Here is a 24,425-nt window from a genome sequence, read left to right on the forward strand (position 1 = left end):
CTCATTCACACAGTCATACGACATTAACTTGGAAAATAATGCAGTCAGCTCCCCGCAGAGCCCACCTGTGAACTGAAATGCCATCAGTTTCTCACAGAGCCTGCCTGTAAACCAAAATGCTGTCAGCCCCTCACAGAGCCCACCTCTGAACCAAAATACGTCAGTCCCTCGCGGAGCCCACCCACAAAAAACAATGGGGTGCTCTACCTGCCTGCAGATAGAGTACTTCCTCCTGAAACCCGATGGATAACAAAATAGATTTGTGATCCTTGAGTTTAGATAAAGCACAACAGAGGCACGATAACGGTAAACCAACCAACGTCATGATTTATTCACAACAACTCTGGAAGTAACGGTCTAACAAAAGTGGGGTGAAGAAGAGGAAGAAGGAAGGAAGGAAACAAAGAGAAAAGAGAGAAGAGAGAGAGATAGATTAGGGCTGGGGAAGGAAAGAGGGAAAGTCACCACCCTGGATCCCGCAGCATCCCACGGGTCCTTCGTTGATGACTTGGCTGCAGTCTCTCAGTAGTGGGTAGTGGGTGCACACCCATAGTCTCAAAAAGCATCCTTTTATATCCAAGCCAATCTGGGATGATCAGTTTGCACGAATCACCTTGCACCAGTCACCTCTAAACCAGTCACTTTTACACCAATCATTTTTGAACCTGTGCGTCTCCAAGGTGTGGTCTCTCGGCTACTCCTGGTGAGCTTTGTCCCACTGTCCTGTTGCTGGCTAGTTCCTGTCTGGTCAGTGGCTCTCTGGTTGCTAGCCAGCCACAGCCAGTCAGGCTGCAGATATAGAAAGCCTTCCCCTGTAGCTAGCTGGCGTGCTAGGGGAGAGTTAAGAAGGTGGCAAATTTTCTGAGACATCACAAAAACGGTGGAGCTGAGTCCCACAGGGCCTCACATGGCAAGTGGTAGGTGCAGTCATGCAGGGTGGCAGAGGGGGATTTTCCAAGGGAGTCCGCTGACCTCTGTGAAGTTACTGTGAAGCTAGGAGCAGAAACAGGTCTGCTCCGAAGAGCAGGCTATCCTATATTCACCAAAACCAAACCATCCGGCCCAGTTTTAATTTCCCCACTGTCTGACATTGATGTCACACCCCGAACTTGCTGGTCTCCCCCTGCAGACACTCACACAAGAGAGAAGGAAATCAGGCACGCAGCTTTCAACTTTCACATGCTTACAGCCAGTCTGCCTCTGCCACTGCTCCTTGAGGACCCCCCACTGAAGTAATGCAGAAAAGGCTGCTAAACCAGCTCCCATAGGACTGAAATCTCCATGCCCTAACACCCCATTAATATCTGGGCCTCCTTCCAGACTCACCCTGTTAGCATCACCTGGTCAGTGCTGTACCAGCTTGTCAAGTTAGCAAGGAGCTTTGCAGGGTTGTTCAGATTTGTGAAACGCCTTCAGAGGGCTCAATGACTCAAAAAAGACTTTAATTTTATGTTAAGTGCCAGTGTGTTAAAAGAGAAGGGAAATTGCACAGAACGAAGTGGAAACAGAAAAGAAACAAAAAAGAAACATTCTCACTTGTTTGAAAAACTGTTAGGGAAGTTAATAGCTTTTAATGTGTAATGAGCATCCATGTCCTTCAGAACGCAGAAATCTTGACCGTCAACTTGTTCTTTTTCTCCCCACTTGGATCAAAAGAAAGATTTTCTACATGTACATTTTCAGACCCTTGCCCACTGTTAATTTTCCCTCTGTATCCATTTCAGTGTCTTCCTCCGAGATTTTGTCAGTCACTGCCACAGAGATTCAGCAAGGCTGTCTTGTAATCTCCACTGGTGTCATCCTGACAAGGGGGGGGGGAGGAAAATGGTGAGTGGGGAAGCTCCTCTGCACACTTTAAGTGCTAACTTTGTTAGTCTGTGGAATATGGCCACACAGGAAAAGGACATTGGAGAAAGAACAAGCCAGACTGCAGCAGAGTTACTGCCAGCTGACACACCATCAAAAGAGAAAAGAGATATGAGGCTTGTAGCTGCCAGCTGAAATAACATGTATCAAGTCCAATTCTTTTCTTTGGAATGTAGGTGAGCAATTGATCATGGCTCAATACCACAGAGCGGCACTGACAAAGTCAGAGCGAATGAGAGCAACCAACCCTGTTGTGTTCAGATTTTACGTCCCTAGGTATTTGTGTAGCTTTCTGTCCCCCACAGGAAGGATAAGGGCAGTATAGTTAGCCCTGATACACGACATTTTTTTAAAAAGGCATGTATATGGTCATTTTGATCTAGAAAAGCACTACAGAGAATATCATTAGACAAAAAATTTGCTCCCTTTGAATGTTTTGTGACGACAGGTGTAAAGCCAATTCCACTTCTCAGAAGGAATGAATGTTCCATACAGACCCTTGAAGACTGATCGTTAATCAACATGACAGACACTGACAGTGTCAATTAGAAGAAAAGGCCTTCATTACAGAACCAAACTTCCCATGGGGACTGCTAAAGACAGGGCTTCTGTGCCATTTGCACTGGGGAAGAGGAATGTCCCAGAGTCCTTAGGACAAATGGTAAAACCCAGCATTTCTGCCCTAACAGGGGACAATCATTCACTCAGAGCTGAGACTCAAACCTCAAAAGGTATAATAATCTTTGAGAAGGTTCATTTTCTAACCCTATCTCTCCACAGTATAGACCAGACATTCATCTGAAGTCTGGAGAAAAATCCAGTGTTGCTCCAGTCTTCAAAAAGGGCAAGAAGGAGGACCCAGAGAACTACAGGCCGGTCAGCCTCACCTCCATCCTGGGAGAGATGATGGAGCAGCTCATTCTACAGGTCACCATCAAGCAAGTGGAGGAAAAGAAGGTTATGAGGAGTAGTCAACCTGGATTCACCAAGGGGAAATCACGCCTGACCAATCTGATAGCTTTCTACAATGGCACGACTGGCTGGGTAGATGAGGGGAGAGCAGTGGATGTTGTCTACCTTGACTTCAGCAAGGCTTTTGACACTGTCTCCCATAACATCCTCACAGGGAAGCTCAGGAAGTGTGGGCTGGATGAGTGGTCAGTGAGGTGGATTGAGAACTGGCTCAATAGCAGAGCTCAGAGGGTTGTCATCAGCGGTGCTGAGTCTAGTTGGAGGCCTGTAACAAGTGGTGTCCCCCAGGGGTCAGTACTCGGCCCAGTCTTGGTCATCAATGACCTGGATGAAGAGTTAGAATGTACCCTCAGCAAGTTTGCTGATGACACCAAACTGGGAAGAGTGCCTGATACACCAGAAGGCTGTGCTGCCATTCAGCGAGACCTGGACAGGCTGGAGAGTTGGGCGCAGAGGAACCTGATGAGGTTCAACAAGGGCAAGTGCAGGGTCCTGCACCTGGGACGGAACAATCCCATGTACCAGTACAGGCTTGGGGTGGACCTGCTGGAGAGCAACTCTGTGGAGAGGGACCTGGGTGTGCTGGTGGATGACAGGTTGACCATGAGCCAGCAGTGTACCCCGGTTGCCAAGAAGGCCAATGGGATCCTGAGGTGCACTAAGAAAAGTGTGGCCAACAGGTCGAGGGAGGTTCTCCTCCCCCTCTACTCTGCCTTAGTGAGGCCCCATCTGGAGTACTGTGTCCAGTTCTGGGCTCCCCAGTTGAAGAAAGTTAAGGAAGTACTGGAGAGAGTCCAGTGGAGGGCTATGAGGATGGTGAGGGGACTGGAGCATCTCTCCTACGAGGAAAGGCTGAGGGAGCTGGGTTTGTTCAGCCTGAAGATGAGAAGGCTGCGAGGGGACCTTATAAATGCTTATAAATATCTCAAGGGTGGGTGTCAAGAGGACAAGGCCAGACTCTTTTCAGTGGTGCCCAGTGACAGGAAAAGGGGCAACGGGCACAAACTGAAGCATAGGAAGTTCCATATGAATACAAGGAAGAACTTCACTCTGAGGGTGACAGGACACCGGAACCGGTTGCCCAGGGAGGTTATGGAGTCTCCTTCTCTGGAGATATTCAAGACCTGCCTGGGCAAGGTCCTGTGCAGCCTGCTGTAGGTGACCCTGCTTCAGCAGGGGGGTCGGACTAGATGACCCACAGAGGTCCCTTCCAACCCCTAACATTCTGTGATTCTGTGAAAAGAAAAAAAAACCACACACATCCAAAACCAAACCCACAACAACAACAAAAAAACCTAAAAAAACGCAGCACTATTTTGACTTACATGCCACTGGCTTGAGGTAGTGAAGGACAGCAGAGAGACCCAGAGGAGAAAATAGTACAACGGTGTGGAAAAGGTATAACAGGAACGATTAAATGAATCTTGAGTCATCCAGGAGATCATAAAGTGCATGGACAGTCTGGCCCGTGCAAAACCTGGAGCAGTTTCTGCTTGGGTTTGGCTTTGCCCAAGTCACTTACAGAGCACCCAATCTGACTTACCTTTCAGGCATACATGTCACTCAAGGAGCTGATTGTTAGCAGAGCTAATGAAGGAGAGCTATGATGTCAGCAGAAATGACATTTTTACTGAAAACAAGCATGAAAGCATCCCACAGTGCTGGACAGGTTTGGAATATGTGTGATGGCAAAGAACCACCATATCAAGATGCTGCTTACCAGAATCATACTGGAGAGAGACTTTCCTGCAATATTCTTGAATTCAGCCTTTATCAGATTTAAGTCAACTTCACTTCGAGAAACGATCACCCTTATAAGAGTCCCATCATGGGTGCCAGCCCCCTGAAATAACAGATCATAGAATCACAGAATCATAGGTTGGAAAAGACTTTTAAGATCATCAAGTCCAACCATCAACCCAATACCACCATGCCTACTAAACCATATCCCGAAGTGCCAGATCTACATGCGTTTTGAATACCTCCAGGGATGGTGACTCATCCACCTCCCTGGGGAAGCCTATTCCAATGCCTGACCACTCTTTCAGTAAAGAAATTTTTCCTAATATCCAATCTAAATCTCCCTTGATGCAACTTGAGGCCTTCGCCTCTCATCCTGTTGCTAGTTACCTGGGAGAAGAGACCAACACCTGCCTCACTACAACTGCCTTCAGGTAGTTGCAGAGAGCAATAAGGTCCCCCCTCAGCCTTCTCTTCTCCAGACTAAACAGTCCCAGCTCCTTCAGCCGCTCCTTGTAAGACATGTTCTCTAGACCTTTCAGCAGCCTCGTTGACCTTCTCTGGACACACTCTAGCAGCTCCATGTCTTTCTTGTAGTGAGGGGCCCAAAACTGAACACAGTACTCGAGGTGTGGCCTCACCAGTGTTGAGTACAGGGGCACCAATCATCTCCTCACTCCTGCTGGCCACACTATCCCTGATACAAGCCAGGATACTGTTGGCCTTCTTGGCCACCTGGGCACACTGCTGGCTCATGTTCAGCCAGCTGTTGACCAGCACCCCAAGATCCTTTTCTGCTGGGCAGCTTTCCAGCCACTCTTCCCCAAGCCTGTAGCCTTGCATGGGGTTGTTGTGAACAAAGTGCAGGGCCCGGCGCTTGGCCTTGTTGAACCTCATACAGCTGGCCTCAGCCCATTGATCCAGCCTGCCAGATCCCTCTGCAGAGCCTTCCTACTGTCCAGCAGATTGACACTCTTGCCAAACTTGGTGTCATCTGCAAACTTACTCAGGGAGCACTCAAACCTCTCATCCAGATCATTGATAAAGATGTCAAACAAGACTGGACCCAAAACGGAGCCCTGGGGAACACTACTCGTGACTGGCGGCCAAATGGATTTAACTCCATTCACCACCACTCTATGCGCATGGCCATTCAGCCAGTTCTTTATCCAGCGAAGAGTACACCTATCCAAACCACGGGCAGCTAGTTTCTCCAGGAGGATGATGTGGGGAACAGTGTCAAAGGCCTTACTAAAGTCCCGGTAGACAACATCCACAGCCTTTCCCTCATCCACTGACATGTCAGTCTGTGATCTTAGTGGGTGTTCAAGGCATAAGCTTTTGCAAGCTGGTCCAGGACAGGAGGAGTCATCTTTCAAACATCGCTTGGCACATGTTATGCAGCACATGAGCTTCTCTTTCTGGAGGGCCAACCCCCACCCCGCTCCCAGGGGCCACAGTCAATACCACAAGGCCCCCATCAAAGTGTGCTATGAATCTTTGCGCATATCAAATGCAAAAGCAAGCATGCTACAGAGTCGGAAGTGGGCACTCAATACATATTGTCCTTCTGCAGCACTATCCATACAGCACTTGGCTTCAATCAATATTGTTTAATCACTCACAGGAAAATTAAGATTACATCAATAACAAAAAAAATCACTCAGCTTTCCACAAATATGGGAGAGCTGATATCTTCTACACATCAGTTGAGAGTTCCAGGGGCACAATCTGCAGGTGCCTTACATGTCGCATTTGGAACTCTTTCATTTTATACTGCCATTGAGAGAATTGCTTCCTAAAAATAAAATATTGTGATTCAGTCCATTAAGTTAACATTACGGGCAAAACTCCACCATGGTCAACCTCCTAGAAAAGCATCTTCCACAAGTTCCATCAATGTTCCAGAAGGTGAGACTGGGCTTCTTGCAGATTCCTAAGTCAGAAAAGCCAGACTCCCTTGGTATCTCAAGCTTGAAGGGTACTTTTCTACACAAGGTGTCTGAAGGGATCTGCTATTACTTGCAACAATAGCACTAAACTTGCTGTATTTCACCAAAATATTGGCTTTTCTAATTTGAATTAGTGGAAGCTAGGTTAGTAGTTAAGTCCAGTATGAAAACAAGTATGTTCACAATGAAGAGTCTTACCTTTAAAGCACGGTACAGCCTCTCTGCAAAGTAGCAATGGATGTTCCTGGTGCATTTCACTAGGGATACAAAAAGGTTCAATGAGAATCAATGGTAATTCCAGTCCAGGGCAGCAGGTAACAGAGATTCAACATGCTTTCCACTAATTCAGCGTGCACCGGATCTGGGTTTTTCTTACCTGAGAAGTACCCTTTACTTCCTACCAGATACCTTTATAAAGTAGATCCATCCCATAACAGTCAACTGCTGCAGGAGAAAAGGCAGCAGACTCAGACAAAAGAAAGGGAAAAGTAGCCACTCTTACCAATAGCCAGCATGGCATCCTCAAGTGAACCATGAGTTTCACTCCTGATAGAGTCTTCCATGCTTTTACCGGCCAGTTTCTGGTATTCTTCAAACACTGTTTGAAACACGAAGAACTTCAGTTTTTTACCAAGCAACTTCTCAGGCATTTTGTGCCCAGTATTTACAGGTATTGCTTGTGTGGCAATACGAAAACATAGATTCTGCTAAAGCAATGGCCACATTTACATCAACTTCAGGAGGCTTTAGGCAAGCCCAGAAATCAGCAACAAAAAATGGATGGCAACATACACAAAACCCCAACCCATCCGTGGGTCTTAATTCCCTGCCTTCATTTGAAAATGCAAGTTCAGTCACCTCATATTAGTTTGGAGATTTGTCCCTTTGTCACTGCCTTTAACCACAGAAATGAAGAAGACAACAGAAGGTTAAGCACAACTTTATCATTTGGTCTTGTGTTTGTTGATGTCACTAGCTTCAGGAGCTAAAATAAAATCAGATTAAATCTAGGACTATGCTACTCACGGCCCTTGGATTTGTAAATGACGACAACAGCTTGGGAAAACTTATTACTTCAAGCACAATTTTAAAAAAGCAATGCTGAAAAGACAAGCAGAACACAAATTCCAAGATATTTGAACTCCCACATTAACAAAAGCTCAGCAACATAGTTGCTTATACACTCTGGATACTCCGAGGTTCAATATTATAGATCTCAGTTTTGATTCCTAGCTTTCAGACTAACAAAGAAGGAAAACTGCAATGGACTTAATGAAGTTTGCTCGGCATTCATGATCAGATACCTAAACATTACCAGTCAGATACTTTGGGGAAAGGCAAAACCACAGAAGAGACAGATGAATACAACGTTCACAACTCAGGACTACTCTCCATATTAAAAAAAAAAAAAAAAATTAGCTGCAACAATTACACTCAGGTTTTAAGGATCAACAGTTACAGGCTGATGTAGCACAGAGGAAAGTACTTAGCTGGTGATACAGTAGGTCCCAAAGATTGGTTGCATCCTGACAACTACTTAAAATTCAGTTTTTAAAGGCAGACACAGACAAAGACTAGACACCACTTTTTTATTTTGTCTTCTAAGTGATGCTGTGAGATTAAATTTGAAACACAAGGGGGAGCTGGCCTCCAGGGCCTAGAAAAACGCCTAGGAAGAACGCAGCTTGAAAAAGCTCAAGCATACCTAATTTATCACCAGCTAAATTTATCACTTCAGGTCCAGCTGATTTACACAGTACTTGATCTGCTTAGATTAAGACGACATAACAAAATCTGTTAGTCAGAGCCTTGCCTCAACGGTCTTGAAATGACAAGGCCAGGTCTCTGCTGCACAGGGCAGTAGGGAGCTGCGGGCTCCCTCAGCTGGAGCTGGTTTAGTGTTTTCCCTCCCAGAAGCCTCTGAACAGGAGAATAAATATTCTTCTCTGGAGATATTCAAGACCCTCCTGGACAAGGTCCTGTGCAGCCTGCTGTAGGTGACCCTGCTTTGGCAGGGTGGTTGGACTAGATGATCCACAAAGGGCCCTTCCAACCCCTACGATTCTGTGATCCAGCCATCATCACTGTATAAGGACTCCTAGATAAGCCACTTGATTTTCAGTGGCACTAAGTCTTCATAAGTTTTCATGAAAGCTGCTGGCAGCTTTTGGTCACTGAGTGACCAAGGATTAGGAGACAGACTCAGCTACTTATTTCTGACTACCCGTCTCTCCCAGCTATAGCCCTACCTCTTCTTTTTGGCTAGAGTGGTTTCCTATTGGAGAGGCTTGGGAGTATGAGCTCTGCTCCATACCTTTCAGCAAGTGTGTGGCACTCCTTGTGCACAAAATGGTGATGAACTGTATCTCATCGGTACCTCGAATTTTCTCCCCAGCAGCATAAAGTGTCTGTAATTTAACACACCATTGTTAGAGAGATGTTCTGTGTGTGCAGTTGGCAAAGGAACAGAGTTTGGCTTAAGGCACAGCTAGGGTAAAGGGGTCTGAAGTAACCTAAAACGCTGTGTGAACTAGACTCTCCTAGAATGGTTGATTATGAAAACCCTTGACCTTGCCTTCTAGTCAAACCTATCTCCATGCTTTCCAACCCTCCTGCAGCAGCTGGTGCAGCCAACAATACTCTTGAGATTTATTCCCTATTCTTTGCTGTTCCACTCCACCACATCTGTATATTTTCACATATCAAAAGCAGCTGAGCCCAAGCACAGCTCTCATCACTGCTCTTTGGAACAGGAAGGCTCAGTAGTGCAGGCAAAAATTAAGAACCTCAAGTTGCTTCCACTTGAAGACCACCTCTCCCCAAGCTATTGTGGCTCCAACCCTCTGCTGACCAGGACTCTGCTGCCCACTGAAGCACTCTGAAGTCCAGGGCAGGTGGGATGCAGGCCTATCACTGATCACACAGGCACTTGAGAGTACCTTTGCATCCTGGAGAGCCAGTGCTGTGTCCACGTAGAGAGTGGCATTGTCCCTCTCACCCTAGGAGAAGAAAAAGAAAGTAACCATTTTGTCTCATGAAGATTCTCCCATATATAAGGATCATAGGGTACATTCTGGGCAAAGATCAATTATCCTTCTCAGCTATCTAATTCTGCAGAATACTCGAGCAGTAATGTTTCAAACAGCACAGTGCTAACTTCTTCACTGAAAGGCACTGAAATCAGTTACATGAAGTGGAGCGGAAAAATTGCTAGCTTATTCTGCTACTAGGCAGGAAAATTTGGAAAGTGTGATAGGACAAATGCATCTGAAGGCACTCAGCACTGAGGGAACAGACCTCTGGAAGAGTGGTGAATCATGGTTGAGTAGCATTGTTTTCTAAGACTTTTGCAGAGTGCAATGGGGTCCCCACAGCAGAGCTGACTATAAGTTTCCAGCTCTCTTACTGCTGCTAAGGGAGTTTCCCTGCTTTAGTCACACTGAAGCTGAAACACAGATCCAGTCCAAGCGACATGTGTCTCTGCAGTTTATCTGGTGATCATGACTGTATTTTCTCTTCTATTGCATATCTTCTCCAAAAAGGAAGAGAAAAATGTGAAGATCTTTGTACCCTCATTTCTCTTCTCTAGCATTACCTGAAGAAGGCAAACAAGAATCTGTTCAAAGTAGCCACTTGTTTCCGACTTTATGTCTTCTTCCAGATCAGAACCATATTCTACCCAAGGGAAAAAGAAGGACAAGGGAAGGATTTGTCATTTTGGTGATACTGTAACCAGGGTGATAGAATCAGTTGACCATAAACATGAACAGTGCTGCTATGTCCCTTGTACAGCCCTACCCACCTGGACATTAGGTCTGGGAACGGAGGGTCTATTCTCTACGTAACCGTTATCGCTAACCATAGTGGGTAATTGTGTTTTTGTCAAGAGAAATGATGGAGTGTGTTTCTGTGAAACGGACTGAAGAAACTGACCAGGACTGCCAAGCTTGCGAGCCCAGTAGGTACAAGGTAATTCCGGCAGGGGGAGATCGCGACCACCGACTCACTGACCCCCTACTCAAGTAATACCACCTACTCAAAAAGAAACGATAGAAGAGGGTAACTGAGTCTGCACAACAATTTACGTAGGAAGCGAGAAAATTTTACACCAATCGCCAAAGAGAATAATATTGAATATGCATGAATAAAATAAATATGTATATTTTTGATCTATATAAACTGCATGGAAAAGGTAGGAGGTATGCACGTTTGGTGGAATTATCCCCTGTGCATCCAGCGCTGCAATAAAGAATGCCTGCCTTTGAACACTACATTGGTGTTACGAGGTTTTATTCCCGGGTTTTCGGTGACAATACAGTCAGGATATTACTAGTCACTCCAGGAACCACAATAGCCTGACATTAGTCAAAAAGGTTGCTAGGGAAAAAAAAACAGGGCTGAGATCAGCTCACACCGCCAGTGGCACCCAGGTCAACATTCGCATTTACCCAAGTCACTGACTCCACATATGTCCAAGGCATAAACACAGAGCTAATGTTATATAGTTTCAGGGACCAAAGAGACACTAAATATTTACAAATATGTATTTGATAAATTCCCATTTAGAGTGTATTTAATGGGGACCAAAAGCCAAGTGCATAGCTACAGTTTTGTTTGCGTTCTGACAATAGTCTGTGCAGTCAAGCTGAACGAAATTTGTGATTTGCTGACCTTTTGCTCTAATTGGACAGACAGTTAGAAAGGGATTTTCGAATTCTCTCAGCACAGCCATGTTCCGTTTGCCAGGCTAACAGCAGAGTTAGGTTGCACCTTCTTGCTTTTAAAAATCCCATTTTCCTGCTGACAGTGCTAGTAAGTAACACCATTTCTGCTGTGCAATCAGGCAGTTACACATTGCTCTGACCATACAAATCAGAACCCCAGGTACTTTACCTTCTTTGTATGCCTTGATTATCTCTCTGATCTGCGCTTTTGTCCGGGATGCCAGGATCTCTGTGATAACATCTTCACTTGTTCCTACACCCTTTAACAGAAAACATAGTGGAGAAATACAGGTGGAGAAAGGCATCCAGAGTGTAATTTATTGCTAGACAAGTATGGTCAAGTGAGGAGTCAGATGGCAGCAAAGCGTTAGGCTATATGCTGAGCTGTGAGAAACAGTCAGGATGAAATCTGGAGACACAAAGCACATTTGGTTTGAACATGGCTTCTTTTACTGAGGTGCCTAATTTGTAAAGGATGATTTTATATAACCCTGCATTTCTGCAATGCATTTCTGGATCTTTGGTGACAGTGTTAGAGGGATGTGGGGAGACCAATGATTGCCTAATCAGTCCATCTTTGCACCATTTTAATAGACCTCTCTGCATCTGAAATTTCAAAAGTTACTGTATCAATAGGTAGGATCCCAGCCAACCCCAGCCTGGCTCTTGCACCACCATTCCTTAATTTCTTAAAGGTTTCATATCTCAGGTGGGGCATCAGGTCAGTAGCTTTGTGTCATTGAACTCCATTCACAAGAGACGCTGCAGAAAGCAGCGAAGAGGTGTTTAACTGAAAACTGTCATCTGTGGATGTTCTTTCCTTGCCAAAGTTGAGTTTAGTTTTGCTGTTGCCTCCCCCAGGCTCTGTAAGACACGTATGTACAGAAACTCTCATACACCTCTAAATATTAAAGCAACATTTTCCCACAGATATGCATTAATAGCACAATTAACTATTTCTCAAAAGCTACTGCTAATGACAAACTTGATCATGTATCAGTCCAGTTACTACCACTTGTGTTAATAAGCACAATTACAGGAAATTAACATTGGATCTGTGCTGCTGCTTAAATATTAGCACGGAACTCGCTTACCTTCATAGCATCATGGAGCTCCTTGGCATCATACTTGAATGGGGAGTACATGAGAGCTACAATGAGCCTCTCGAAGTTGCCACTCAGTTCAGACTTGAGGCTTTCAATCAGATCCTGTTAAAAATGCACCACTCAGCTACATAAAAAGCCTCAGAGGATCTTTTTACTGCCTAGTGCTATTTGCATCCCCAAGGCCTACAGCAGTGAAGCTGAATGACAGTATTGTGTTGATAGTTTATTAGAAAAGGTCCTGGGACTGAAAAAGGCACCTAACTCCAAAACAGGATTTGTTTAGGTCTTTGCATGTTCCCTGCTGTCCCATTACTCAGGATTCTCCCAGGTACTAATTGATTCTGCAGCAGAGTAGAGAAGATAGAAATGTTCCTCCACCCTGCTTTACTCAGTGAGCAGAACCAGGCAGCTGAAGGCCTTGAATTGAGCAAGGGATGTAGATTCAGACAGAGCCAATTCAGAAAGCCTGCACACACACAGAGAGGAGTTTTGCAGAATCAGGCATGCAGTCTGTCTGAAAACAGACTTCAAACCTTCCTTTCACTGTAATGCAGGGTTTTTAGGGTATGACTCACCCTGTTTTGGTGGGATGGAAGCACTCTATTCATTGTCCCACACCTGCCCCCATCCGCCCGCCCTTGCACGACAGCCTGCCTTGCAGCAGGAGTCATTGGAGACTCCTATTTCTATGCTGACCCAAGAGCCTATATTGCTCTTTCCCAGTACATTTCTTCTTTCCCCCTCTTTAACTGTGACTGTCAGACAACTACCTCCAGAGTATGGCTGGTGGAAGACTTTTCCTAACAAAAGTAATATTTTTAGCAAAACTTGCCAACCATATCCTGGGCTGCATCAAAAGCATGGCCAGCAGGGTGAGGGAGGTGATTCTGCCCCTCTACTGCGCTCTGGTCAAACCCCACCTGGTGTCCTGCATCCAGCTCTGGAGCCCTTAGCACAGGAAAGACAGAAAAGGGCTCCAAACCAGTATTTTACTCAAAATGCCACTTAGAGAGGTATCCATTTTTGTCATAGATCCAAAAGCAATAGGAAGTGACACTTTAAGTTAAAATATTTTTTTAAAATATTTCTGGTCAAAATGCATTTTACAAGAAAAATTACAGTCTTTGGGGGAAAAAAAGTTTCTCCAACGAAAAATTAATTTCACACATTCACCCAAGGCCTTATAAATAAATATTAATCTACTTATTTGCAGAAGACCTACATATTGGTTACACCATGCTTGCAGGATGAACTGTACACCCATTTACTACATCCTGCATACAGTGAAGCAGTGACTGAATATGACTTTGTTTTGGAAGAACCTTTCCAAACTGTCCTTTGAAGGATCTGGCAATCTGTTGACGCTGCATATTGCTCCTCTTAGTTAGGACATCAATTATAGCTTGTTCATCAGTCCCTGTGAAGAGCAACAATAAGCCATAAACACAGTGTGCAGAGTAAGTTGAGACTAGTCCAAAATCCCAATTCATGTACTCAGACAACTTTCCTTCATTCATTGCCTTCATAATGTAAAAGTTTAAGTATGTATCAAAGAAAATTTAATTTTTAATTTTCCACATTAATAAATGGTACTTCTGGTTGGAGTCAACTCACCAAGCCCTTTCATGGCCTTGTACAGAGTCTGAGCATCAGGTGTGGGGTCAAAGATTAAAGCACCTGTCACGGACTTGCCCTCTGCTTCACTCTGAAAAAATAAGAAAAATATGGGACCTTTCACCACTGCTTGTCATCTGCTGAAGAAAAAGTATTTTGGAAAGTAAATTAGTATTAATCATTGCCTAGACATGGGGAAGGCACAGAAGAGTGGAGAGGTTGGTTCAAAGTGTCTCAGCAGAGCTCTGAAGAGAACACAAGTATCCTGCCTCCAACTGCCTCTGTCAGCCTCTGGATCCTGGCAGAAACATGAAGTGCAAACCATGACTGACACTGCTGCAACAGTCATGAGGTGCAGGCAGTCTGACAGAAAAAGCTGAGTAGGCCAGCCTTTCTTCTCCGCCTGCTAAATAAGATACTTCATAACACGGACACTATCCTATTACACTGCTAATAGGAACCGCATTTGTCTGTGGTTTGATTTTACCCATAGTTTTTTGATTCCATGGAATAGTCATGCTCTCAAAGATCATTTTTCTAGGTAGCTGCTTTATTCTCCTACTGCTGCTTCACTTACACACAGCTGATTTCAAGAAGGAAGTGTCTCTGCTGGAAGGATTTGGACCAAGCGACTACTTTGAAGGAACAGATCCATCTGAAGAAGTGCAGGTTTGATGTTTTCCCCTGAACCAAGGGCCAACTATGCAGGAATCCTCCAGACAGACCCCTTAGGCACTGTCAATGCTAGAGACCAGGGCAGAAAGACATGCTGAAACTTATTCCAATCACCACAAAGTAGTGGGGCCATCAACCAAAACCCAGGCTTAAGAGTCTGAATTTAACAAAAGTTGTTACTCCAGGGAATGCCTCAAATATGTTGATGCACGTCTTAACAATAAGGTCCTATCATCAGGGGAGTACATGAGTGGTTAGTCATTGAGAGTCATCACTTTATTCCAATAATTGATAGAATTTTCTCTTCCTTAGCAGCAGAGAGAAACTACTCTAGCCCCAGGAAACTACTATATTCTTATGAATTCACTTGCAGGGATGTGCAAAAAAGATATCAGCATGACTTGATGGATTTTTCAATGGGGTGGCCTCAGAGTCAGACAAAAAGCACCTTCAGATCAGAGCTTACAGACCAAAAGGAATCACTTTAGTTGCCCCACCTGACTTGCATAACATGGACCACCAAGTGCTACCCAACTATCTCCTGCTATGGTGCAAATCCTTTCTGCTCCTACCTCCTGTGCTAAAGAGGGGTCTAGCCCTCTTCTCCTAGACCCTCATCCAAGACCTCCCCAGAGAAAAAGCCTTCAAGAAATCCTTGCTAGGTAGAAAAGCTTGTCAAAATTCCCTTCAGGACCTGCATTCCTGGTTTTTAAGGAGAGTCTGGAAGATTAATGGCTGCGTGCTCAGGAGCACCTACCAGCAAATGCCAGGTCTAGCCTAGTGCCACTTCTGAAGTATACCCACTCTGCTGCACAGATGCTCAGACTGGCTCTGGACAAACCAGCTCAGGTGTTCTTGTTGAATGCTTTACCAATATGTTGTCCGAAAAAGGTGGATTCATCGCCTAGCGTGCAGTAAGTCAATGATCACACAGAGACATTTCTTTCATTTCTTTCAGGGTTGCGCAAGCGTGTGTGCTTGGTGGTTTCCCACAAATCAAGCACACCCGCTTACAATCACATTGCATATTTATACATTAAAGAATGTTTAAAAAATGTTAGTACCACCTATTAGCCATACCTTCCTAGCTACAATTGGTTAGTTCTTTTCTTGCTTCAGTTTAAAGACACAGTGCTCCTAAAATTCACTAGGCATGCTCAGCAGGTAAGGGTCTTTGTCCAGGCTGGGGTCTCCAGCTCAGGGGGTGTGACTTTTAGTATTATAATCAGGGTAGTTCAACTAAGTACACAAGAATTCTTCTTTTCTCTGCAAAGTTTTTGATGTATGTGAAACACCCTGATTAACTGTACTCCTCAAGGTCCAGTTACTCCAGCATGTCCTTGGTTAAAAGATACCAAGTGTTTGCTCTTCTGATGTGAGGTCATTCAGTGTCCTCCACTTGTCAGCACACACCAGGAACATCTTGACACAACTAGCTAAGCTTCTGAGGTAGTTTTCAACAATCAGTCAGCGAAGATTCAGAGTTTGTCTTCAACAGGTAGACACAACTGGCACATGTTTGCATGCTAGCCCCTTTGCCAGTCAAGCTCTGGGAGCAGTGACAAGCAAGCAAGAGGCAATGATGAGTATCAAGAGAGGCAGAATGTTCATCTGTCGGCAAGATCTGGAAGAGGTCTTCTGTTTGCAGAAGTTTGCTTTATAGCCAGCACAGAGACAGACTGTTGTGCTACCACATCCTGCTCCCAGCAGAGAGAGAAGCTGCAGAGCTGACAGCATCAACAGGAAAGTTCTTACTTGATGCAGCTTTGAGTCCCAGTGACTGCTGAGCAGCAAATTTAAGGCTGTGGTGAAGCTGTCACTGCAGAAAGAGAAATGACTGGCTAAAGCATTGCCACCCCCAAAAGTTTGTCATCAGTTTGTGTTTTGGTTTGGCCTGGATAAATGCCAGATGCCCACCAAAACTGCTCTATCACTCCCCCTCCTCATCTGGACAGGGAAGAGGAAACTTGATGAAAGGCTCGTGGTTCGAGATAAGGACACGGAGACACCACTCACAAATTACTGTCATGGACAAAACAGATTGAACTTGGGGAGAAAAGGAAAGTTCAATTTATAAAACACTTTCTCCCTACGTCTCCCTTCTTCCCAGGCTAAATTTCATTCTCGTTTCTCTCCCTCCTCCCCCCGAGCCGTGCAGGAGTACGGGGAACGGGGGTTGCAGTCAGTTCCTCACACATTGTCTTTGCCGCTCCTTCCTCCTCAGGGGGAGGACTCTTCACACACTTCCCCTGCCCCAGCGTTGAGGTCCCTCTCACAGGAGACAGTTCTCCACAAAATTCTCCAACGTGAGTCCTTCCCACGCGCTGCAGCTCTTCACAAACTGACCCAGTGTGGGTCCTTCCCATGGGGTGCAGTCCTTCAGGAACAGGCTGCTTCAGCATGGGTCCCCCACGGGGTCACAAGCCCTACCAGCAAACCTGCTCCGGTGTGGGCTCCTCTCTCCATGGGTCCACAGGTCCTGCCAGGAGCCTGCTCCAGTGTGGGGCTCCCCACAGGGTCACAGCCTCCTTCAAGCATCCCCCTGCTCCGGTGTGTGGTCCTTTCCATGGGCTACAGGTGGATCTCTGCTCCACCATGGACTGCAGAGGGGACAGCCTGCCTCACCACAGTCTTCATCACGAGCTGCAGGGGAAGACTCTCTGCTCCAGCATCTCGAGCACCTCCTTCTTCCCTGACCTTGGTGCCTGCAGAGTTGTTTCTCTCACTTCTCACTCCTCTCTCTCGACTGCCATTTTCTCCCCAGAGTTTTTTTCTTCCCTTTGTTAAATATGTTATCACAGAGGAGCTACCACTGTTGCTGACTGACTTGGCCTTGGCCAGTGGCGGGTCTGTCTTAGAGCCAGCTAGCACTGGCTTTATCAGACATGGGGGAAGCTTCTCGCAGCTTCTCACAGAAGCCACCCATATAGGCCCCCCCCCCGCTACCAAAACCTTGCCACACAAACCCACAACAGTGTGGAACAGGAAGTTTGGCTGAGCTGGTAGGACCATTGCAAGCGCTTCTTTTCTGCTCCCCTGTGAAGTCAGCCAGCACCATCACAACTGCCCTGGAAAGCAGGTTACACATAACTATTTGATTTTGCTGTAAAAAAGATGGACAATCCTCTTTAGCTGCGTATAAGGGCTTGTGTGAAAGAAACGCTCTGGACCTGTGCCTGGTGAGTCAGAGAAAGAGGGAGTGCAAAGCTAAGCTTTCATTTGGAGGCAGTGGAAACAACTTGAACAATAGTCTTTTTTTTTTTTTATATCGATTCCAATAAACATTGACTTCCCATCCTGGCTCAAGTAGTGCACTCATGACTCACTCATACACTTCACACCCCATTCTCCATGTATTTAATTGTTCCAGCACAGGTACAATGACAACAGGTTTCCAGGGTAACCCTGTTCAGTTTGGTCTTGTTTCTCAGATGAACTGATCCAAAAGGAACTAGAGAGGCAGAGGAAGATCAGCAGAAATGAAGATTAATCTTTCTGGAGAAAAAAAATTGTGATAAGTTTTGAGATCAGAAAAGTTGTCTATCTGAAGCAAAGTAGGAATTAGCTTGGTATTTCCCAGCCCCCAAGGTGTTCTGTTGTGTTTGCTTTTCTCCAATTCCCACCCCTCAGTTACAAAATCATGACTGAGAACCTAAAAAATGGTCATCTCCATGCAAAGCTGTTTCTCACTCCTTGATGATGTATTGCACCTGAGGTAATACAATCCACTGCAAGACAGCTCTCCTACGCTTTCTGGGCACCTTTGCTGGCACATGGCAGCAGAGGCCCCTTTGAGGACCCCTGCTCAGCTCAGCCCTTGCACAGGCTGCTCAAACATGAAGCCTTCTTCATAACAAGGCAGGGAGGACACACAAATCTTTCCAAAGATGACACAAAAGCAGTCAAGAGAAAACCTGTGCACTACTGGAAGTGGTGCTAGGCAGTGAAAGAAGACTTCTCTACCAGTATTCCTCCATCCCATGTCTTCATCAGGTCTTTTCTAGGCCTCAGCTTATAGGTATCTGGACATAAAGTGTGGGTGCAAACTGGCCTTCCATATAGGCTAATGGGAGAGCTGCCATTGATGGCAACAGAGCTATGCACATCACCAGAGCTGCCTCACACCTGGCCTGAGCCATACCCTGGAGGCTGCCTCAGCGTACCCCAGGAGCATTGCCCCCATCCTGCCACATTCCTCCCAAAGCCAGAAGAGCTTAAAAGAGAACCTACACAGCATTTCTAGTTCTTAGGAGACAGATCAGATGTCCAAGTCCACATCATCATTGTAATATTAAAAACCCACCAAGGAAAAAGACACTGCGGCTTGACCACATCTCCCTCCATGACCACAGCCTGCCAGCACAACTGGGCACCAAAATGGAGACAGGCCAGAGCCCTGAACTCGCTGTCACAAGAGAAGGGAGCAGATGAAGTGTCTGCAGCTTTCAGACCCAATGCAGACCTCAACTGTGTTACTTTGCTGCTCCCTGGTACTGTCTCCCCATGTACAAAGGCACACAAACACCCCCTGCACCACTCTCAGCTGCTGTTCTTAAAGCCAGCAATCATGTTAACACCTTCCTTTATTACGGTTTTGGAAGTGCTGAAGGCTATTTTATAGCCAGAAAAATCAGTAAATGGGTCTGGCTGATTTTTAAGGGGAAACATTTCATTCCCACACAGTGCCTGATGCAACTTATAAGCCAAGGTGTCTTACTTCGGTATTTCCTCTACTCACCCATGCCTTCCACCATGCCATTGCAGTCTCAGTAGTGATGCCTGGGTCTGTTGGTGAAAAAAACAACATGTATCACACCTCTTGTCTAGTGTAACTGAGATTTGAATGTAGCATAGGGAGAAGAGAAAGAAAGAAGAGTTCTTTTCAATAAACTCACCACAAGAAAACTGGAATAACTGTACTCCCCAGGAGGCTTATTCCCTCCAGAAGCTGCAGAATGTAACTGGCCTCTTCTGTGCTAGGAACACACAGGTATAAATCATCTTTATCTACAAATTCCATGGGGCAACGCCCTCAGACGTGACTCCACCTGCATTTTCACGTATGACCTCACAGGGAGAGATCAAGTTGCTTAATAAATGTGGCTTCCCTTGTCAGGAGCCCTACATTCAACCCCGTTGACTGAAGCTCCTTGCAATTTTTCCACTGCTTCTTCCCACACACACCCTTCCTCATGAATGTTTTGGCCTCTGGCACCGACACAACGTGCAAATTACAACCAGGTAATTTCTCAGCATAAAACTCCACTGAGGCTCAGTGAGTTCTGCTACAACAGAATAAGCCACTCGCTCATTATTACTAACTCCTTCTACCTGTACTGATCTGGAGCACACCAAAACAGGACTCTAAACCTAACAAACCCTCTTCTACCTTCCTGCCTTCAAAAAAGCTTACCACACGACAAACACAGCCACACCCCACACCATACATGTGCTACATCTTACAGTAAAGCACAGACTGGAGAGACTTGAGAGGTCCCTCCCATCCCTTACTCAGACTTGCATACCATAAGTCCAGAAGCATCCCTAGGGTAAAATAGGACCAGCACATTTAAGGCTAACTTTCAGTAATGCCAACCCCAGCAAAGTTATCACAGGGCTTGCACTAGCTACTGTGACAGGTTAAGGCTTAGGAATGGAGTGTGAAATATTTTGGTTATTTTTTTTTCTTCCCTTTTTGTGCTTGTTTTAAAAAGAGCTGAACAGCTCTTAATGCTTTAATTCAGAGAAATGCTTCTATGAAATCAGCTGAAATATCTTACGGTTGTAGAAATATTTTCCTGTCTAGCCTTTTGTCAGAATCCACTTGTGCCAGCATGCATTTATTTATTTTAAACTGAAAGCTGCCCTGATGGAAACATTCCCACCAACTATATCTTAACCCTTGCTATATAGGGGCTTTGTCCCCTCTCACATTTACAGGCCCACATGGGAAGCTGGGTAAACACCGGATTATGGGCCTCTTATTTCCTTCCCACACACTGCTATTTCACTTAACCCATCAGGGTGCCCCATGGCCTGGGAAGCTGCCCTGGCTTTCCCAAGAGAACGAGCTGTGCCAGCTGCTCCAGCCTCAAACACATCCATCACATAGCAAGGGCAAGTTGTGAAGGAGGAGGCATTGCCCTTGGCATAGTAAGCATGCTGCCAGGGTCTGCACTGGCTTCTAGCCATGTTTGAGAAGCAGGCTCATCAACAGCACACAGCAAGGAGAGCTCATGAGCAGTCCTTCGTTCCTCCTCCTCCTAGGGGTAAGATGGATTCACAAGCAGGGTGTATTTGCTTTTGCTGGCTGCCAAGGCTATGCCTGGCTGGTTATACATGCCTTTTCCCTGTGTTGAGATTTAATTGGGTCAGCTTGCCATGGAGGTCTGCTTGCTTGAGGACTCCAAGGACAAAGCAGCCCTTCTAGACAGAGAAACACAGAGTTCCAACAAACAACTGTAGGTCACAGAGGGGAGCAGAGACCAAACCAGACCGAAAATAGGAGAAAGCTGAAGCGGTCATTTTTGCCAGCATGAACCAAAAAGACTGCAAAGAGACACGACAGAACATTGTAATACAGAGTAATAACAGCCAGATTTCAAGAAAAAAATACGGATGGGCTAGGTAAGGTCTGGAGAACCTGAATGCTGCAGCAAGGCTCACAGCAGTGCTGCACAGTTTTAATACAGACCAGAGCAGTCAGCCCTTCCAGGCCAGAGCAGTGGGAGGTAGACACTACAGTTCAATCTTCCTTTTGCTTGTGCAGGTGCTTTGATTGAAGCATCTTAGTTTAACCTTAACAGACTCATCTTCATTACACTTCTTGTCCCTCCCTTAACATACATGCCGTGCATATGAGTGAGCTTATCCATGGTTCACTTATCTGGTACACTACTGTGTACCAGAGACACACACACACATCTTTTACAGCACCAGTAAGCTATGTAAGGCACAACCTGACATAGGGTTCAGTGATTACCATCAGGAACATGCAATACTTCAGAAGAGGGGCAGAAGATAATGCATGGGTTTTCTCAAGCCTCACTGTCTCCCAGTAAGACGTTTCTGCATCTCAGGTAATATTCCTTTTTGGAAAGTGAACTCCAAATGCACTAACAAGACTGTCGATAGAAACTCTAACCCAACATGGTATTAAGGTAGTTAGAATCTGTTTCAGACAGTGATCCTGTTTGCTTGCGCTGTGTGGTACTGTGGTACCCCTCAAAATACAGTAATCTCTCAGCTATCTGCAGGAGGAATACCTGGGCAGTAGGTCAATTGTGTGGTGGGTACAGACACCCGTAGAGTCTCTCCACAGTGAATCTTTCTTAGGCCTCATCCAGGCTCTCACAGAGTCCCTGCTCCTGCTGATGTGCCCGGCACAGCCATCAACCAGCAAGAGTGGGCAGAAACCTCCAGCAGAAGCAGCACATGTACCATAATCAGGTTTGGTCTGCGCATTTTTAAGCCATGTGGTCCAAATCACTTTTCAGCTAGACAAAATGAAAAAGCTACTGGGGTACTTTGCGTTTCTTGACTCCACCCTTGGGACTTTCCAAGCTTGAATCAGTGACATTGGAGCTGCCTCTGATATATACTGAATTGTAAGGAAAGTTATAAATCACAAGCAGTGTCTTGCTCAACCTTTTTCAAACCCCCCATAATATTTAAGATATGTAACAAAGGTGCTAATGGCCTTAGAACTGTGTATTACTAGCATTGTTTCAAGAAAATTTTAGCACCCTTTAAGCTCTGACTGCTCTGTTTTCGGTCAAATGAGAGCAGTCTAAAGGATAGTCTAATTTAGTTTGAGGGTGACAAAAGTCTTCTATGCAGACCCATTTTCCCCTTTCCCATCTGTAGGTTTGTAAAGTCTGGCCCTGTGCCCGGAAAGTTTCAGGCCAGGAGCTGCCTGCTTTGGAACATGAAAGCTTATGGAAACCAGTTTCTCCACTGCACAGCAATTTCACTTACTCCACGGCTTTCACTTAAAGCCTAACAAGAACAGCACAGCCCATTGGGAATTTCACCCAAAAATTTGTATTTGTTTGTTTTTTTTTTTTTAGGCAGGAACTTGGAAATCAAGTGGAATCATTAGACCAAACACACAGAGATACTTTTATGCAAAGCAATAATCTGATGAACTCTATAACATAACTATTTAAATCTGAGGAAATCAGAGCTCACTCCTCAGGCCAAACAGGAGAGGGATATTCTGTTACAAGGCTAAAAGCTTAATAACTTTCTCCAATCCAGTCTGTAAACAATACCATGTAGAACTGTAGCTCTGATGAGGACACAGTTCAGCAAACTGCAGAATTTTCTTTTATACATAAAAGAAGCCACCAAACTCATGTAGTACTACGCTTTCCAGGTCTGGACATAACCCCCTTGCTTACAAGTGTTTTAGCTTTACATGCTACAACACCTTGCCCTACCTTACAGTGAGTCACAGCGGTCTCTTGCCCTAGCAGCTGCTGTCTTTACAGACAGGCTTGCACTCTCTCACTGTGCCAACTACACTAGTTTCATCTTGTAGATTTTAAGCCACTGTGCAAACAAGCCCAGAGACCAGGTACCACCTTCTTCCACTGCTCCATTTTTTTTTTTTAATTATCTTCCCGTTTATCAGTACTTCAATGGATACAAGCAGCTGAATGCCCTCACAATTCTTAAGAGCAAATGCTCTTATATCTACTAAACAGCTCACCATCAGCTGAAACCAGATCATTATATGGGACAGCTGTGTAAATTTGACAGCAAGCCAATCCAAACAAAAAGTTATTGTCCGTTTATAGATGGGATGTGAGCTGGGGAAAATGAGCAGATGGGGAAGGCAGCAGTTTTGAGCAAGGAGAGCATCTGTAACGCAAAAATAAAGTCACTAAAGCCTACAGAAAATTGTACTCCCATACCTGGCGGCTCATTGCCCACCCTGACCTTTCCTCTTGTGCCTTTGAACCATCTTTCAAAGTGAAAATGCCCCCAAAACAGGATTATTTCCATTTGAAAATCACTTGCACATATTAGTTTTCTAAGTTTTCTTGATTACCACAAGCAGCTTTGTGCCATGTTGTAAGAGAAAGCTCACATCTGTATGTTGTGGGCGGTGTACTATCACAGAAGGAGAAACAGAGGGAAAACGCACAGCTTGAGTCTCCTAAGCACCTTTATAGCTCAGGAGGACGAGCCCAGGGGTCAGTGGGGACAACCAGTGCTGCAGGGGACTCTGCACAGAGGTTTGCACAGGTTGTGAGGGGTGCCTCTACAAAGCACCTTTGCCACACAGGGCCCCTCTGCTGCCGGTGGGAGAGCCAGGTTGAGGCACCAATACAAACACAGTATAGCACATCCCCTTGGCTTGCTCTGCCTCTGCTCTGGTTCTGGCTGACTCTGGCTGAACATTTTTCTTCTAATTCCTTTCTTGTGCTAGTACTGGTGCCAAGGAATTCCTACAAGTCGCCTTAATAACCATTCCCCACACAAAGCAGTCAGTTGCTGCTCTTGTTTAACCCCAAAGGCCAAAAAAAAAAAGCACCCTCTGCATCAAAAATGGGCATAGGCTGCTCCGTTGGGTCTGATGGGGACATGACAGATGCCAGGAGTTCACAGGCCAGCAGCAGGTGGGTGGCAGCATTTGGGAAGCCTTTGGATGTTTGCATGTGAAACATCTTGTGCAAGTCCCCACCTACCTCTATGGTATTATGTTCTGTGTAGTTCTTGATGCAACAAGTACCAGGCACCTGTACACAGACAGCACTGCTGCTTGAAAT

At 45.4% G+C, this 24,425-nt stretch overlaps 1 protein-coding gene across 1 annotated transcript; it reads right to left on the minus strand.

The window, feature by feature from the left end:
- Window positions 1–1,601: 1,601 nt before the first annotated feature.
- On the minus strand, window positions 1,602–19,423 carry LOC104334732 (annexin A8-like protein 1). The gene is made up of 12 exons (XM_009940392.2): window positions 19,388–19,423; window positions 13,975–14,065; window positions 13,683–13,777; window positions 12,349–12,462; window positions 11,424–11,514; window positions 10,126–10,205; window positions 9,470–9,529; window positions 8,845–8,938; window positions 7,033–7,128; window positions 6,729–6,787; window positions 4,559–4,681; window positions 1,602–1,801 (listed from the first exon to the last, which is right to left on the minus strand). Exons 1-12 carry the CDS (start codon window positions 19,406–19,408, stop codon window positions 1,745–1,747), a joined length of 981 nt encoding a protein of 326 aa, XP_009938694.1. The 5' UTR covers window positions 19,409–19,423; the 3' UTR covers window positions 1,602–1,744.
- Window positions 19,424–24,425: the final 5,002 nt, after the last annotated feature.

This window comes from Opisthocomus hoazin, chromosome 6, assembly GCF_030867145.1.
Source record: "Opisthocomus hoazin isolate bOpiHoa1 chromosome 6, bOpiHoa1.hap1, whole genome shotgun sequence".
Classification (NCBI taxonomy): Eukaryota; Metazoa; Chordata; class Aves; order Opisthocomiformes; family Opisthocomidae; genus Opisthocomus; species Opisthocomus hoazin.